This window comes from Micropterus salmoides, unplaced genomic scaffold, assembly GCF_014851395.1.
Source record: "Micropterus salmoides isolate LMB-PRFRI ecotype aquatic unplaced genomic scaffold, ASM1485139v1 Ms_hic_scaffold_1, whole genome shotgun sequence".
In the NCBI taxonomy this organism is placed as follows: Eukaryota; Metazoa; Chordata; class Actinopteri; order Centrarchiformes; family Centrarchidae; genus Micropterus; species Micropterus salmoides.
This window is the reverse complement of record NW_024040040.1, coordinates 60,242,763-60,260,829: the sequence shown is the minus strand read 5'-3', so window position 1 is coordinate 60,260,829 and position 18,067 is coordinate 60,242,763. Positions and strand designations below refer to the sequence as shown.

Below are 18,067 nucleotides of genomic sequence, written 5' to 3'. Positions count from 1 at the left end.
AAATGTTCCTAATATGAAGATTGCTATCTTTTCCTTAAACAGCATCTACGTAACGATGCCTCGATAATGAAATTTCACATTGACAAATTTTTTTAGTCGACGTCGTCAATCAGAATAGAGGCCACTTGTATCCGCTGCTCTGTGTACATTTTTTTATTAAATGGCAGTCAGCAGGAGAGAGAGCACGTCATGTTTGAGTCTGTTATTATATTTTGTTTTAAAAGTAAATTGTTTTGTTAACCTTTTTATTTTTCGTAATTTTAACTCTGATTACATTTTAGTTGAGTTTTTTTTATCCAGGATGTATTTAATAACCGATTAAACATGTTAACAGTATAAAATAACTTATAAGTCTTTAGTTTTGTTGTAACACTGATAAATAACTTTTGGAGGGAAAGAGTAAAAATTGTCTTCAGGCCAGTAAGGTTGAGGGCCAGTTGCAAAAAAGTTTACAGTTGAGCCCTGAAAGGATATGAATACTTCATCCACCACTGATGGGTGGATCAGAAGAAGAGAGCTGGGGCACAATGTTTGACCTGATATTGTTGATTTTGTCGACAAGAAATGATAAATACAGTTCACACACTCTCCAGTTGAGGTGGCAGCAGGTGGAGGATGGACGAGCTGATTGACTGTGCTTAACGGGCCTCAGTGATTGTTTTTATTATTGGTAATTAATCCTGAGAAGTGAGCTGTTCTTGCATCCTTTCTGAGTGAGAATAGTCTAATGCTCTTCCATGTGCAGTCTTGCTTGCAGCTACAAATAGCATCATTTATGATTGCTGCAGCTGACTTGTTAAAGGTGTAGTGGCATCTAACGCTGAGAAACAACAGGTTATTGAAATCACTGACCAGTTCATTAAAGGTAGAAGGTTGAGTTGAGCTTTGCTGCTTTTCTCTGTTTTCTATCATTGAAAACTGAAATTCTTTGTCTGCTCAGACAAAACAAGACATTTGAAGACGTCTTCTTGGGTCCTTGGAAAATGTGATAAGATTTTTTTACACAATTTTGACATTGACATTGACAAGACTAAACAAGTGTTTCACCAAGAAAATAACCAGCTTTTCTTATATTTTCTAAACATTGTTATAATAAGATATCGTGTTTTGATTATTGTTAGGTCGACCCTTTATATTTTTTCGTAATGTGAAATATCTTATCTGGTCAAATAAAAATACACAACGACATTTTTAATTATTTATAGATCGTTTAAATGAAATGTAACTCCACGCACGGCTCCTTTTACTGGTTCAGATAAATGATCACATTAAAAACCTGAAACAGTCATGGTGGAAATCAAAGCTGAAGTCGTCAGTGAGACAAAAACCGCCTCAGATACACTTCATAGTTCTGGGCTCAAACACTGACTGTGGCATTTGCTCTCCGTTCAGAGAGAGGCGGATTTGAGTTAATGAGGCTAAAAAGATCTTTTCTTCTGAGTGAAGGAGGAAGTTATTGGGTGGAATTCCTATGGTCCGACAAAGCGAACAGAGCTGCAGAGGAGAGAGGAGCTTTAACTGGAGGTCTCTCTGTACTGAAGCCTGGAACAGGACCGGCTGACCTCCCGTCTCTCCTCACTCCCTCTCAGACATTTTTAAAACAAACTAACAAACATTATCTCTTCTCCTCCTCCTTCTTCTTCTTTGTAGCTTCTTCTTCCTTCAAGGTCACGTCCATTATCCGTTCCCAGCAGGTCAATAATCCAAACTATTATGATATGCTGAGTCAAACTTTTTTAGATCATACCCTGTTCCATTTGTTAGAGAATAATAAGTACAACATTTGTCAGAATTTTAACTGAGCTCATAATAAAAGTAAAGAAAGGTTCTCACAGGTATAAGATGTCATAATTAGGAGATATGAATGAACAATGCATGATAATTGGAAAAATAAAATTTTGGCCGATAATTTAGCCAGTGAGAATCCAACAATGCGGTTCTAATTTTTGATTTACAGTTTCAGGCGAAGACGTTGGTTCTGGAAAGGTTCCAACAGGAGGGAAATGTTTTCCAAATTTCAACACAACAAATCTTACAAGTCATCTGAAAGTTAATCGTGATGAAGATTTGCTAAAAATATACAAAGCAGCAGCTAAAATTGGATGTAAAACCTCTTAAAAACCTGCAAGTCACCGCTTTAGCTGCTTCTAAGCTGCTCAGATCGTTAATATAAATATTAACGTTTAAACGTGTGATCAACAGGTCAGTGTGGACATGCTGCACCTCGTTAGATCGGTTAGATTCTCCACAATTCAGTCGTTCACTTAATTTAACGGAAACAACGAGCCCCAAAGTCTAATTCTTACTGTGCTTTCAGACCAAAAGCGAAGCGAGCGTTTGGGGCAGTGAGTTTACATACAATGCGATTTCCTGTCGGGCAGCGAATGTACTCACGCGAGGAAAGCGTCGCGAGGATTAAATTTGTGTTTGGTCTGAAAGGACCATTATAGATTTACCGCTGTAACCTGCACGGTACAAGAGATGAAAAGTGCCGACTCCCTTTGAAGCCTCGTTAAGTCCGAACGTGTCCGCTCCTTGATTAATTATCTGCCTTCAGTCTGGAAGGGTCCACCCATCAAAAGAATCAAATCATAAAAATGAATCCGTGTTGTGAATCCTGTCATGTGAAGTCCATCGCTCTCTGTCTGCTAACTTCTGCCACACTTCTCTCATCCTGCTGTTGTTTTCGTTACGTCGCTGCCTTCAAAATAAAAGCGCATTAGCCGTCTGTCGGAGCTAGATCAAATGAATGACATTTTTATACAAGTAATATTCTGTTTGAAATAAATAAACCATTTCATAGTAGCCTGTTTCAGTTTTGTGTGAGAGGAATTAAAGGCCTGTCCCAAATATAGGCAGGGTCAGTTCAGTGATTTTAGCAAATAAAAGCCCGGGCTATTAATCAAGTCAAGTTTTACGGTAAGTTTTACCACGGACATATGGACTTCTGACATTAGCCCAGTGAGTATGCTTAGTTTGACGGCTCAGTGGCCGGATAAAGACATTAACATTACTGCAATATTAAATTATTAATCTTGCAGCACATGACAGCGTAGCCTTTCTTATTATCAGGTGTGTAGAAATGACAGGTTATTAACTAAGAAATTATTGGTTATCGGATCGTGAAAAAAAAAAAAACATATCGTGCATCGCTAAAAAAACATGATGCTGTGGAAAAGTTTTTCTGAAGTGGTGGAACTGGACTGTACAAACATGAATCATACTGTAGTCGACCCTTCATTAACAAATATCCTCCTTCTGTTCCAGATTAACACCAATGGGTTTGTGGCCGTTGTTGAACCTCCGGCTATGGAGGAGTACCTTGGGAAGATGCCCAGCAATTTCAAAATGATTGCAGCCCTGCTGGGAGACCTGGACAACAGTGACGGACAGGGGAAGGTCCACTTCAGGCAGGATGACAGCCCGGATGTACTGAGTCGGGCCGCCGAGCACATCAGGAGAGCTTTCCCTAGAGACGACGGCGTGGAGCCCAGCGGCGCCCTCATTGTCACTTGGGAGAACATGGCCGCCCAGGGGACGTCTGGACGAGGAGACGGGCTGGACGCTAAGGTGAGGTGACAGTGTTGGGTTTTTAGAGGATGGTTTGTTTCTGTAGCCAGAGGGATACCTCAGCATCAGCGTATAAATGGCCCTTCAAAGATTTATTTGCATAATTTACATAGTTCGTCCACTAGAGAGCAGAGACACGGTGATTCATCAAAACATATTTCAATTCTTCAAGGGGTAATTTCAGTATATTTGAAATGACCAAGAAGTACAAAATGTTTTGAATCCGTGCAGTATATGGCTGCAGCTGAACTGACTGCAGTGGCTTCAATGTATTACTTTAGGGCAATTGACCCTTCGGTAAGCCACCCCCCGAATACACAGCTGGCCAATCACAATGCAGTATAGAACTCACTCTAACTAAGGTCCGACACTTTCATGGCTGCACTCCATTGGCTCGTGTGCAAAAACAAAAAGTCGTTTTCTAGCTTTCTTTCCGTATTTTTCTAAGATATGGTCAAACACTGTTCCTGGGGCACTTGTAATAATTACAGTCGCTACCCAGAGAGGTTGAAAGGAAAAGTACGATTTATTCTCTTTCCTAAACCTAAAACAAATCCGGAAAAATGTAGGCTGTGGATTGTTCTTAATGTAATGTTAGTTAGCTAATGCTAGCTAACTTCCTACTGACTGTAACATTATAAAGGCCTACTGTTCTGCTTTTTAATGAGTTGATCTTTAATATAATTTCTTTTGCAAGAAAGACCTGGCCAAAACATCAGCATGAAAGAACGGCAGTACATACATAAATACACACAAGCCTCTTAGTTCGCTTAATAAGGAGAAATAACATATTAGAAACAAAGACACTGACCGATATTCACCTGCTCCTCATCCTTCAGAATTGAAATCAACTGTCGATAACAAATAAAGTCAGTCAGTTTCAATGAGTTCTGAAAAAGGTTCCAAGCAGAAGGTTTGAAGGATTTTTTTTACCTAGTTCTGTCTGGACACGAGGAACCAGCAATGGCAGGGTTCTTGGAAAGTAATCCACAATGAGTTCAACATCATGGTGACACCAGTTCTCGCTCTGAAATCTCAAAGACGCCGGTGGAAACATGAGTCGGCATTGGAGAGAGGAGTTTGTCTCTCCCTCCTTCTCTCCTTGTCATAGCAGGCTCGCTGCGAATGACACTCGACTCTGTAGCCCCTCTAAAAAAGAAAATACTAAAACAAAGACGGTTAGCTCCGTGGTATAATACTGAAACTCGCAAATTAAAGCAAATATCACGGAAACTTGAGAGGAATTGGCGTTCCACCAAAGTGGAAAATTCTCGTTTAATTTGGCAAGATAGTCTTAAAACTTATAGGAAGGCCCTCCGTAATGCCAGAGCAGCGTACAACTCGTCATTAATAGAGGAAAATAGGAACAACCCCAGGTTTCTTTTCAGCACTGTAGCCAGGCTGACAGAGAGTCACAGCTCTATTGAGCCAAGTATTCCCATAGCTCTCAGTAGTTACGACTTCATGAGCTTCTTTAATGATAAAATTCTAGCTATTAGAGACAAAATTCACCAAGACCTGCCCTCAATTGGCACCGACTTATCTCTTAACTCAGGAACCTTAGAAACAGCTGTAGAACCAGATACATGTTTAGACTGTTTTGCTTCCCTCAATCTTTACCAACTAACTTCAATAATTTCTTCATCTAAACCATCAACCTGCCTCTTAGACCCCATCCCGACTAGGCTGCTTAAAGATGTTTTACCCTTAGTCAGCACCTCTATACTAGATATGATCAATCTATCTTTATCAACAGGCTATGTACCACAGTACTTTAAAGTAGCTGTAATTAAACCTCTTCTGAAAAAGCCCAAACTTGATCTGGATGTTTTAGCCAACTATAGACCTATATCTAACCTTCCATTTCTCTCTAAGGTTCTGGAGAAAGCAGTTGCTAAACAGCTGTGTGACTTTCTACAGAGCAATAGTTTATTTGAGGATTTTCAGTCAGGATTTAAAGCTCATCATAGCACAGAGACAGCACTGGTGAAAATTACTAATGTCCTCCTTATTGCATCAGACAAAGGACTTGTCTCTGTACTGGTTTTATTAGATCTTAGTGCTGCATTTGATACCATTGACCATCAGATCCTATTGCAGAGACTGGAATATTTAATTGGCATTAAAGGAACCGCTCTAAGCTGGTTTAAGTCCTATTTATCAGATCGATTTCAGTTTGTACATGTTAACGATGAGTCCTCCATGTACGCCAAAGTTAGTCATGGAGTTCCTCAAGGATCTGTCCTCGGACCAATGCTGTTCACTTTATATATGCTTCTTTAGGCAATATTATCAGGAAATATTCCATAAGCTTTCAATGTTATGCAGATGATACTCAGTTATATCTATCGATCAAGCCAGATGAAACTCATCAGTTAGCTAAACTTCAAATGTGCCTTCAGGATGTTAAAACCTGGATGACCTGTAATTTTCTCATGTTAAACTCAGATAAAACTGAAGTTATTGCTCTGGGGCCCAAGCACCTCCGTGACGCATTATATAAAGATATACACAAGTAGACAAAAAATAACTTAAAGTAAATGTATACTAAAAGTAAAGTACCATGTGTTTCCTCAGTGTTTTCGTGGGGTACGTGACTGATGGTGAAAGTTATAATGGCCTTTGCAGAGGGAACACCATGAAGCAGCGCCTCTGTCATTCTTTTTCTGTTTCAGCAAACATAATTTTTCATAATAACCTACACATTCTACATGTGGTCATGCTATCATGTCCTCTCCTGTAGTTTACCAGCTCACTGTCCTCTGCACAGATGTGCCCAGCTGCTCAAAACCATCTCAAACATGTGCAGCCAGTGAGAACTATTCATTTTCTTTCTGCTGCTTGCACAATAATGTCTCCTGCTGGTCCTGCAGAACCAGAGCACAGCTGCCTAATCATGCACTTGTGTGGTCACCATGAAATAGGCAAATCAATTCATGGACAGTGTAAGTGCAAATTACTTGAAAGATGTAATAAATTACTCATTATTAGGGACCGAGCATGAAACATGCGAGGACCCTATTCAGACTCAAATAAATCGTAAATAAATGACGGCCTAAATTTCCCCCCAAACTCACAAAACTTTGAACACATGTCAGAAGTGTACTTATAATGTACGTATTATATGGATCTCAAATATGGGCGTGGCAAAATGACTCCATAGCCAGGGGTGGTAATGGAGCAGTGGATAAGATACATGCCTTTTGTGTGAGAAACCCAGGTTCTCACACAAACTAGCGTGGGATGTGCACGGCCCAGGACCGCCCCCAAGCTATCAGGCTCTTAAACTCTAATTCATCCTCAGCACCACCAATGTGTCCCTGAGCATGACACTTTCAATTCAATTAAATTTTATTTATATAGCGCCAAATCACAACAACAGTTATCTCACAGCGCTTTTCATAAAAGAGCAGGTCTAGACCGTACTCTGTGATGTTATTTACAGAAACCCAACAGTTCCCACCAAGAGCAAGCACTAGGCGACAGAGGCAAGGAAAAACTTCCTTTAAGAGGCAGAAACCTCGAGCAGAACCATGGCTCAGGGTGGGCGGCCATCTGCCTCGACCGGTTGGGGTGAAGGAGAGAGAGGGAGAGAGAGAGAGAGAGAGAGAGAGAGAGGGAGAGAGCAGGAGAGGAACAGAGAGAAAAAGAGAGGGATGGAAGGAGAGAGAGAGGGGAGGGAGGCAGCCTACACAATATCCACACAGAGGTACAGACAGTAAAGGTGATGTTGCTATAGACTAAATGAAAAATGGTACAGATATTTATAGTAGTGTTAATAATAACAATCGTAATGTTAATGATTATAATAACAATAATAATAATAGGACTAGTAACAACAGTTGTTGTAGCGGAGGGTGTCGAGCAGGAACACGGGGGCAGCAGGTGACCCGCAGCCACAGATCCAGACTCCACAGCTCCAGAGCCAGAAAACCTGCAGGAAGTGATAGGAGGAGAGAGGAGAGGGACGAGAAAGCACAAGACTACCAGAAAGGGGAGAAGTTGTGTTAGTAACATGCAATAATGGGATGAGGTTGCATACAGAGGGAGAGAAAGTAGAGGAGAGAGGAGCTCAGTGCATCATAGGAAATCCCCCGCCTACTCTTAAATGTGGAGATGGTGTCTGCCTCCTGAACCCAAACTGGAACCTGGTTCCACAGGAGAGGAGCTTGATAGCTGAACGCTCTGGCTCCTAGTCTACTTTTGGAGACTCTAGGAACCACAAGTAACCCTGCATTCTGGGAGCGCAGTACTCTGGTGGGGTAGTAAGGTACTATGAGCTCTTTAAGATAAGATGGTGCCTGACCATTAAGAGCTTTGTAGGTAAGAAGAAGGATTTTAAATTCTATTCTGGATTTTACTGGAAGCCAATGCAAAGAAGCCAAGACAGGAGAAATATGATCTCTTTTCCTGGTTCCTGTCAGAACACGTGCTGCAGCATTCTGAATCAGCTGAAGAGTCTTAATGAACTTTTTCGAGCAGCCTGATAATAAGGAATTGCAATAATCCAGCCTAGAAGTAACAAATGCATGGACTAGTTTTTCTGCATCATTTTTAGACAGGATGTTCCTGATTGTCTCAATATTACGTAGGTGAAAAAAGGCGGTCCTTGAAATTTGCTTAATGTGAGACTTAAACGACATGTCCTGATCAAAGATAACTCCAAGATTCCTCACAGTGGTGCTGGAGGCCAGGGCGATCCCATCAAGGGAAACTATATCTTTAGATAATGCGTCACGGAGGTGCTTGGGCCCCAGAACAATAACTTCAGTTTTATCTGAGTTTAACATTAAAAAATTACAGGTCATCCAGGTTTTAACATCCTGAAGGCACATTTGAAGTTTAGCTAACTGATGAGTTTCATCTGGTTTGATCGATAGATATAACTGAGTATCATCTGCATAACAATGAAAGCTTATGGAATATTTCCTGATAATATTGCCTAAAAGAAGCATATATAAAGTGAACAGCATTGGTCCGAGGACAGATCCTTGAGGAACTCCATGACTAACTTTGGCGTACATGGAGGACTCATCGTTAACATGTACAAACTGAAATCGATCTGATAAATAGGACTTAAACCAGCTTAGAGCGGTTCCTTTAATGCCAATGAAATGTTCCAGTCTCTGCAATAGGATCTGATGGTCAATGGTATCAAATGCAGCACTATGATCTAATAAAACCAGTACAGAGACAAGTCCTTTGTCTGATGCAATAAGGAGGTCGTTAGTAATTTTCACCAGTGCTGTCTCTGTGCTATGATGAGCTCTAAATCCTGAAAATTCTCAAATAAACTATTGCTCTGTAGAAAGTCAAACAGCTGTTTAGCAACTGCTTTCTCCAGGACCTTAGAGAGAAATGGAAGGTTAGATATAGGTCTATAGTTGGCTAAAACATCCGGATCAAGTTTGGGCTTTTTCAGAAGAGGTTTAATTACAGCTACTTTAAAGTACTGTGGTACATAGCCTGTTGATAAAGATAGATTGATCATATCTAGTATAGAGGTGCTGACTAAGGGTAAAACATCTTTAAGCAGCTAAGTCGGGATGGGGTTTAAGAGGCAGGTTGATGGTTTAGATGAAGAAATTATTGAAGTTAGTTGGTAAAGATTGAGGGAAGCAAAGCAGTCTAAACATTTATCTGGTTCTACAGCTGTTTCTAAGGTTCCTAAGTTTAGAGATAAGTTGGTGCTAGTTAAGGGCAGGTCTTGGTGAATTTTGTTTCTAATAGTTAGAATTTTATCATTAAAGAAGCTCATGAAGTCGTAACTACTGAGAGCTATGGGAATACTTGGCTCAATAGAGATGTGACTCTCTGTCAGCCTGGCTACAGTGCTGGGGTTGTTCCTATTTTCCTCTATTAATGACGAGTAGTACGCTGCTCTGGCATTACGGAGGGCCTTCCTATAAGTTTTAAGACGCCAATTCCTCTCAAGTTTCCGTGATATTTGCTTTAATTTGCGGGTTTCAGTATTATACCATGGAGCTAACCGTCTTTGTTTTATTATTTTCTTTTTTAGAGGGGCTACAGAGTCAAGTGTTATTCGCAGCGAGCCTGCAGCACTATCAACAAGATGATTGATTTGGGAGGGACTGAAATTAGTATAGGAGTCCTCCGTTACTTTGTGACTTGATAATGAATTTAGAGCTGATGGAATCGCATCCTTAAATTTAGCTACAGCCCTATCAGACAGACGTCTTGTATAGAAATTTTTGCCCAATGGCGTGTAGTTCAGCAATACCAACTCAAAAGTTATGAGTTCACTTAACCCCTAGTTGCCCCAGAAGCGTATGACCTCTGACATACTTAGCAATTGTAAGTCGCTTTGGATAAATTAATAAAAATGTACAATAGCGGCACCTACAAACTTGAAATAAATTTACCCCCACGCCACGTTCAACCTACTTGCACAAAATCTTTGTGGGACATGTATCATATCAAGACATACAAAAAAGCCTCAAAGACCCATACCCTAAACTCATGAGGAAGTTGAAACGAATGTGCAGTTTTAACCCACTTATGGCCTTTTACTTCATCTGTACTTTCACAAACTCCTCCTACAGAGTTAATCAAAATTTTGGCTGTGCAATCTAAAGGCAATGACGATGAAAAGTTGTGCTATCTGTGAATTTTTGTCAAAGGGCGTGTCCATGGCGTGGCCTCGAATATCGATGATTCGCCATGAAACAGGAAGTTGTTCAGATCTGTCCCAAACCTTACATTACCTGAACACATCTACATCAGAGATCAGAAACTCTGCGGGTCAAAGGTCAGCACTGACGAGGCACTTTGCAATTGGTCACTGACATAAATTTGCAGTTCAAAATTTCACCAGACTGAACCTGTACACATTTACCTCAACCTCCATTATTACTGCTTGTGATTCCTGTCACATAAATTAACTTGATCTGAAATGTTGCCGTTAGGGCCCTACAGGATCATTGCATTTAACTAAACAAGATAGAAAATTAGGATAAATGTTGTCCCACTGCTCAACAACGTGTCCTTTGAACTTTCAGAGAAACACTTTCCAGCTGGTTGTGGCCTTCATGGAGTCGTCCTCCTGCGCCATCCTCTTGTACCCGAGAGACGGCCTGCAGTTTCTCTCCACTTCAGTAAGGGGCGAGAGTAAGCTCCTAGAGGCTGGCTTCAACGAAGGCGATGTTTCAGGCTGGTTCTGGAGAACCAAACAGGGGACTTACTTCCGCACCACCACAGATGAAGAGACCTCCATCAGGGATCTCACTGAGTATGTATCTGAAATCACTGGATTGTAACTGGTGACGTTTGTTTGTACTTGAAGATACACAAAAACTGATTGTTTAACTTGTTAACATGTTTACAATGATTTGTTAGCCTTTGCTAACTTCCGGTTTAGCCCTCTGCTAGTTCCACTCCACACAAAATTGATATATTCGTCTGCCGCCGTTTTTTTCAGTGGAGGGGAAGCCTTAAACATCATAATTTATATCAAAGTCCTTACAGGCAAGTCAAGCCACTCGGCCGCCATCTTGGCAACGTCTCTGGGCAGCTATTTCAGACCAACAAGACCAGGCTCCCATCTGAATGAATGGGGAGAGAGCCAGAATTTGCACTTTCACTGGTCACCGGGACATAAAAACTACATGAACAGAATCAGCAGTAAAATCTGATAAAACCACTTTGAGTGTTTCTGTCACTCGTCTGTGAGAAGGCGATTAAGCTAGCCACACCTACATTTGGAGTGCACGCGCATTCAAGACTTTACGGTAATTCCACTGAAACGGCCCAGAGCGAGCTGACAGGCAGGTTAGAGACTTTATCCTGTCAGTTTCTCTCTTTACAAAGACAAGTGTTGCAGCATGAGAGTCCTACCTGAAGAGAAGCTGTACGAGAACCACATACAACATTATTTATCAAACTGGGTCGGACTTGATGAATTTAGCGTGAGGATACACGTGACAAGGTCTGGTTTTCAAAATAAGGTGTCTATACAGGATAGAAATAAGATTAATTGGACTATATTCACAGAAAGTATAAAACATATTACAGGTGTCCATTAAAAGTAAATGGACCCATGTAATTTACTTTACTGGACCCTCTCAGGCCTCGGACCCCCCCACTATAGTCTCTTCACATGTGGGACACACTGAGGAAAAAGCACATTTGACTATTTTATTTATTTAATTATTAATTTAATTAAGTTATGCAATGGTAAAAAATAAAAAGCCAAAATAAATGGAAAAATGTGAATGAACTTGATCGGTGTTCGGCAAGTTTTTTTCATTATGTTTGGTTTCGGCTTCGGCCAAGAATTCCCTAACTAACTTTTCAATACTCAGCCAAGTGTAAAAGTTGTTGTGATATTTAGCCTTTTTTTATTTTCATGTGCAAATTGAAAATGCACATAAAAACAGGCTGATGGAAACTTAGTGTCTTTCAACTTCCTTAACACTATTGTCACAATCAACAATCTCCGCCGCCTTCACAGACTTGTAAAATAAAACACAAGCAGTCAAAGTTGTGCAATCCCAGATCTTGCCTCCATATAGTATCACTGTCGCCTTGGTGTGTAGTTACATTTTTAAGCTACATGAGTAGAATCCATAGCCACTCTGTAACTTCTAAACGTGCAGTTACAAATGAAGCGCAATGTTTTTCACTGTGAAGAACATAGATGCGATGGGGAGTTGACCATGCGCAACTTTCGACCCCACAGAGGTTAAAAAGCTGAGTTTCCCTACCGGTCAATCAGAACTGAAGAAGTTCAATTCAGTTTTATTCATATAGCGCCAAAACACAACAACAGTTATCTCACAGCACTTTTCATAAAAGAGCAGGTCTAGACCGTACTCTATAATGTTATTTACAGAAGCCCAACAGTTCCCACCAAGAGCAGCACTAGGCGACAGAGGCAAGGAAAAACTTCCTTTTAAGAGGCAGAAAACTCGAGAGAAAGAGGGAGGGGGATGAAAGGAGAGCGAGAGGGGAGGGAGGCAGCCTACATAATATACACACAGAGGTACAGACCGTAAAGGTGATGTTGCTATAGACTGAATGACTAAATGAAAAATGGTACAGATATTTATAGTAGTGTTAATGATAATAATCGTAATGTTAATGATTATAATAACAATAATAACAATAGGACTAGAAACAATAGTCGTTGCAGCAGAGGGTGTCGAGCAGGAACACGGGGGCAGCAGGTGACTCGCAACCACAGATCCAGACTCCACAGCTCCAGAGCCAGAAAACCTGCAGGAAGTGATAGGAGGAGAGAGGAGAGGGACGTCTCTTGGATAAGGGATGAAATGTTGTAAACCAAGTCTAGTTGCCCTTTATTTTAACTTTCCTTGGATACACAACTTTCATTAACACAGACTTTTCTTCCTTCTTTTAACCAACTAGAAAGACAACTTCGGGACAGAAAGGAGTTTGGGTGTACGAGATTGGCTCCTCACCGGTCTTTCTCGCCATTACACCAGGAATGGTGTCTAGCCTACCAGAGGAAGAGGAGGAGGCCACAGAACCTCCTGTCACCATGTTGCAAAGGCAACCCGATGAGCAACAGAAGGGGGACTTCACAACCTACAAACCTCTGGTGGTACCAGACGGAACAGAGGGGTACCCCACTGAGACTCCCTCTGAGTATCAACCCACTTACCCAGAAGCTGAGACCATCACGGCAGGGTATGCCGAACCGGGGACTAAAGAGCCAGAATACCCTGAATCTGTGACAGTCCCGCCAACATACACCGACCCTCAACCAAGGTACCCTGACACACCTGAGCCGAGATACTCTGGCCAAACCGAGACCGGATACCCGGTCTCCGAGCCTTTGCAACCAAGATACACCATACCTGAAACCACTGAGCCTAGATACTCTCCAAATGAGCGGCGGTTCCCTGTCCCTGATCCAGTTCAACCACGGTACACCAACCCTGAACCAGTCCAACCAGTGCCACCCTATTCCCAGCCCCATCAACCCCAGATCGTAGTGGTAGACGAAGACGAAGATCTCAATGTCAACGGTAAATCCCAGAAAGTTTTGAGCTTTTGTTGAGGATTCAGAACAAAGTGTAAAATAGCATATAATCCTGTTCTTGAGTTTTGTTGTTTTCATTGAACCCAAGCTGACTGGTTCGTTCTTTGGTTGTTCACAGTATTTGCATACAATTTGGAGACGTGTGCCCACAACAGGCACAAATGCTCGCCGTTTGCTGACTGTCGGGATTACAGCAACGGGTACTGCTGCCATTGTAGGCCTGGTTTTTATGGTAACGGGAAGGACTGTGTCGCAGAAGGTAAGAAGCTTTTTCGGTGTTACTTGACATGGCGCATGTTTTCTTTGAAGTGTTGTTTCTTTCTTTGAAGTCATGTTGTTTGTGTCTAGAAAGATGCAAACACAGTTCGTATCTGTCAATGATTTGGCAAAAATTCGGCTAATTATGCTAGTGGCTCACCTAGTGATCAAGTGATGACACTACTGGGACAAACCTGTCCTAATTCTTTTTGGAAGGGCTGTTTCTTTGTGGTGTGGTCTTTGTTAAAGGAAATCTTAAAGCTCCAGCATATTCATTTTGAATAGTTTTTCCAACAGTTTGTGTTTGGCCTTTTCCTGTTTCAATTTAAACACGACCCCGACCGTGCACAAAGAAACAATGTAGAAAGCCTTTGGCTTTTATCTCAGAATATGGACAGAAAATACCAATTTCCTGTTTTATCTTTGTAGAAGCTGATAGGCTGTAGGCTGATAACGGGACTTTGACTTTATACAGGAGCCATTGGTTTCTTGTTAGCATGCCGGTGGCTATCACTGCCTCACAACAGGATTATTGCCCTCACAATAATACCTCCAAGTTGATGTGGCTCTGATCCTTAAATGATAATGGTAAAGACTGTATCGCAGAAGGTGAGAAGCATGGTTTAGGTAAATGTTGCCATGTTTCATGAATTGTTATGAGGTTACTAGAAAGATGCAAACACAGATTCTATCTGTCAGTCATTTGGCAAAAATTCAGTTAATTGATCCTTCGCTAAGCCACGCCCTGAATACAGCTGGCCAATCACAGCGCAGAATAGGACTCGCTCTAACTGACGTCCGACACTTTCATGGCTGCGCTCCATTGACTCTAATGCAAAAAGAGTCGTTTTCTAGCTTTTTTTGGCTGTATTTTTCTACCCAGAGAGGTTGAAAGGAGAAGTACGATTTATTCTCTTTCCAAAACCTAAAATAAATCCAGAAAAATGTCGGCTGTGGATTCTGACCTAATGTGATGTGAACGTTATGTAATAAAGCCCTACTGTTCTGCTTTTTAATGATTGTAATAATGACTAGAGGCCTACCCAGCTGTACAGGAACACTGTTGATCCTTAATATCGTTGTCTTTTGTCTCAATCGTCAGGAGATGCGGTGGTTCACTTGTACTGTGTGATAGGTAACGTTAGGCTTTAGCTTCTAGCTTTAATTTTTTTCGTCCGTTTGAGTCACTCTGACAGTGTTGGGTCAGATGTACGACCAGGCTGGGCCAGTTAAGCCTGGTCCCCACCTTCACCAACTTAATAAACTTTGTCAAAAAATACTCCACTAGCTTTCTATTATAGTCAATAAATTTGCAGTCAAAAACTTCTCTGGAGACGGTCAAAAGTCGGTGCAAAAGAGTTTATTCCAAAACAGAACACATAAACCCGTACAACATCCCAGCAGGCCAGAGGATGAAGTCCATCCTATGGTCTGCAGACAGCCTTATATATATCTCTTCTGGGCTGGTTTGCCCCCTCCTTTCCTCATGATGAACTTCTTTTCCTCTGTTATTGTGTTGTTTTTACCAATTAACACTGTTCCCCAGCTGTCATTTATTACTGTATTGTAGACTTTCTACATCTTTATACTACTGGATAAGAAGTTCATCATTTACATTTCAACTTCAGTCTCACCGTGTTTTTTAGAGGTTACGCATGCTTAATTTGACACAGAATTGTATTTTTTAACCAATTAATATAAGAATAACATAAGTAAAGTTGCATTTTTCATTAATGCTGGCTGCTTTCTGCTTTCTGCTTATCATCTGTCTGTCTGTTTTTTGGTCATCCTCTGTCGTGTTTTTGCAAAGCATAAATTCCTTCAGCAAGTTCACTCAAAGCTCACACAGGTCATAAGCAAATTCACTCACAGCTCATACTGGCTATAATAACCAGAGGTTGGAAGTTGACAATCAAACCCCCTTAATCAGTAATTAAGCATATAGTCTTAATGTTAGCAGATTAACACCTCAGCAGTTCCTCGTGTAATCACAACAACAATAGATAACAGTAGACCAAAGCATGCACTGTCACAGTGTTGGCAGATCTTGCACACCTGCAGCCTCTCTTGTGGTCATAATCTACAGTAGATGACAGCTGGACAAGACAAACCACCTGCAGCCACTTCCTGCAGTCATTCCTCCCACTCAAGGATCTGTTTTCATGACTACAGTTCACTACTTATAAGTAAAAACTAAAGCATATCTATGTAAAAAGAAAATGAATAAGAATGATTAATGATTAATACTAGTGAAATGATTAAAAATGATGATATAAGAATGATTACTTAAAGTAACTGATTAAAGATAATAAAACTGATTAAAATGATTAAAATGATCAAAGATTATTATTATTGATTAAGGATAATCACTGATGACTGTTTCTTGACTGATGTCTAACTTTTTGTCTCCAATGCTCCCCCTCTCTGTGTCCTAGGCATGCCCTCTGCCGATCACGCTGTTTTAACCAAAACCCTGACTTTGTGGAATAAGCTGGTGTCTCTTGTGCTGTTCGCTATAGACAGGACATTCTTACTGTATTGATGTATGTTTTGTAACACAATTTTCACTAATTCTGCTTCTACGTTTTCCTCTGCTGGGGTTTTTGATGATGCCTTGCTGTGCTCATCCTGCTCCTTACACACATGCCTGCTGACACACACATGTGCTACTGTTACTGCCTCCGGGAAGCTAGACACAGAGAGGACCACACACTCTCAGAGCTATAGAGTTTCAGCATTGTGATCTTAACTTTACACTATAAAATAGCACTCTAAATGATGACAATAGCTATAGAGTTTTGACACTGTAATCTTAACTTTACACTCTAAAATAATACTTTAAATGATGCCAATGCAGACCACCTTCGCTCTAGCAATTAATGATAACAATTTAGGCTGCAATGTTCTAAAATAATTCTCAACAACAGCCTGAATACAACCTTCAAATGTACTGTATAATGCAACTACAAAACTGTCTGCTTCTTTTTGAGATCACTTTTTCCAACAAATTTGACAATATTTCTGCAGTAATAAGATAGTGGCAGCGCAGGCAGTTTGTCGGACTTAGCAACAGTAACTAAGGGGGGCGGGGTTTAGCGAAGGGTCAATTACGCCAGTTTGCAGTAGCTCAGCTAGTAATCATGTGACACTTACGTGATGTAAATAACTTCTCTGTGTTTTTATTTTTAGGGTTTTCTGCATGTATTCTTCTACTAACTGTACTTGCAAGGCATATTTGACCACAGATATTGAGATTATTTATTTAGCCTTTAGCAACAATAGTAGATTGACCTTTTACTTAGAATATGGATAGAAAACTTCCTGTTTTAGCTTTGTAGGAAAGCTGATGAAAGACTCTCTATAAAAGAGGAAACCCAGAAGCGATTGGTCTCTTGCTAGCGTGCTGGTGGTTATCACTACCTCACCACAGCAACTACCTCCATGTTGATGCGGCTCTGATCCTTAAATGGCACTACTGAACTTCTGTTTTATTAATCACATCTTTTGTTATTTCCCAGGAAAACCACAGAGAATGAATGGAAAGGTAAACGGTCGAGTGTTCGTTGGGAACTCGCCTTCCCCCGTGGAGCTCAGTAACCACGACTTGCACTCGTACGTGGTAGCCAATGACGGACGGGCCTACGTGGCTATCAGCAACATCCCTGACAGCGTGGGCCCCTCCCTACAGCCGCTGTCCTCCATGGGAGGAGTCATCGGCTGGGCCTTTGCCCTGGAGCAGCCCGGCTACCAGAACGGCTTCAGTCTCATTGGTGAGGAGGCATGTTGTTGTGCGGCGTTGTTGCTCTGTCTGAATGTAAATAATTGAGTTAATGGCTTAAAGGTTAGCTTGGCTCAAGTCCGGCCAGGATCTTTTGTTGCTCGTCATTGTATTTTGTTAAGTCTTGCTCGACTCTGTTCAGACGCTCACATGTTTTCTCACACGTCCACGCAGGCGGTGTGTTTTCCCGGCAGGCCGAGGTGATCTTCCAGCCCGGTAACGAGCGTCTGAGCATCAAACAGCAGTTTAAAGGAATCGACGAACACGACCACCTGGTGGTGAGCACCCAGCTGGAGGGACGTCTACCCGCCATCGAGCTGGGATCCTCCGTCCAGATCAACCCGTACAAGGAGATCTACCAGTACGACAGAAACTGTAAGGACCAACTAAAACCAATAAAATGACGCTGTGCGCTGTGGTGTTAATAGATTGTGCAT

At 41.3% G+C, this 18,067-nt stretch overlaps 1 protein-coding gene across 1 annotated transcript in view; it reads left to right on the top strand.

Moving 5' to 3' along the window:
* Window positions 1-18,067, top strand: part of LOC119914600 (nidogen-1-like) — a 62,542-nt gene that overhangs the window by 17,214 nt on the left and 27,261 nt on the right. The window contains exons 2-7 of the mRNA XM_038734005.1: window positions 3,268-3,570; window positions 10,590-10,819; window positions 12,958-13,580; window positions 13,713-13,853; window positions 17,371-17,622; window positions 17,805-18,005. Coding sequence (XP_038589933.1) covers window positions 3,268-3,570; window positions 10,590-10,819; window positions 12,958-13,580; window positions 13,713-13,853; window positions 17,371-17,622; window positions 17,805-18,005 — 1,750 coding nt within the window. The remainder of the gene's footprint in view (window positions 1-3,267; window positions 3,571-10,589; window positions 10,820-12,957; window positions 13,581-13,712; window positions 13,854-17,370; window positions 17,623-17,804; window positions 18,006-18,067) is intronic.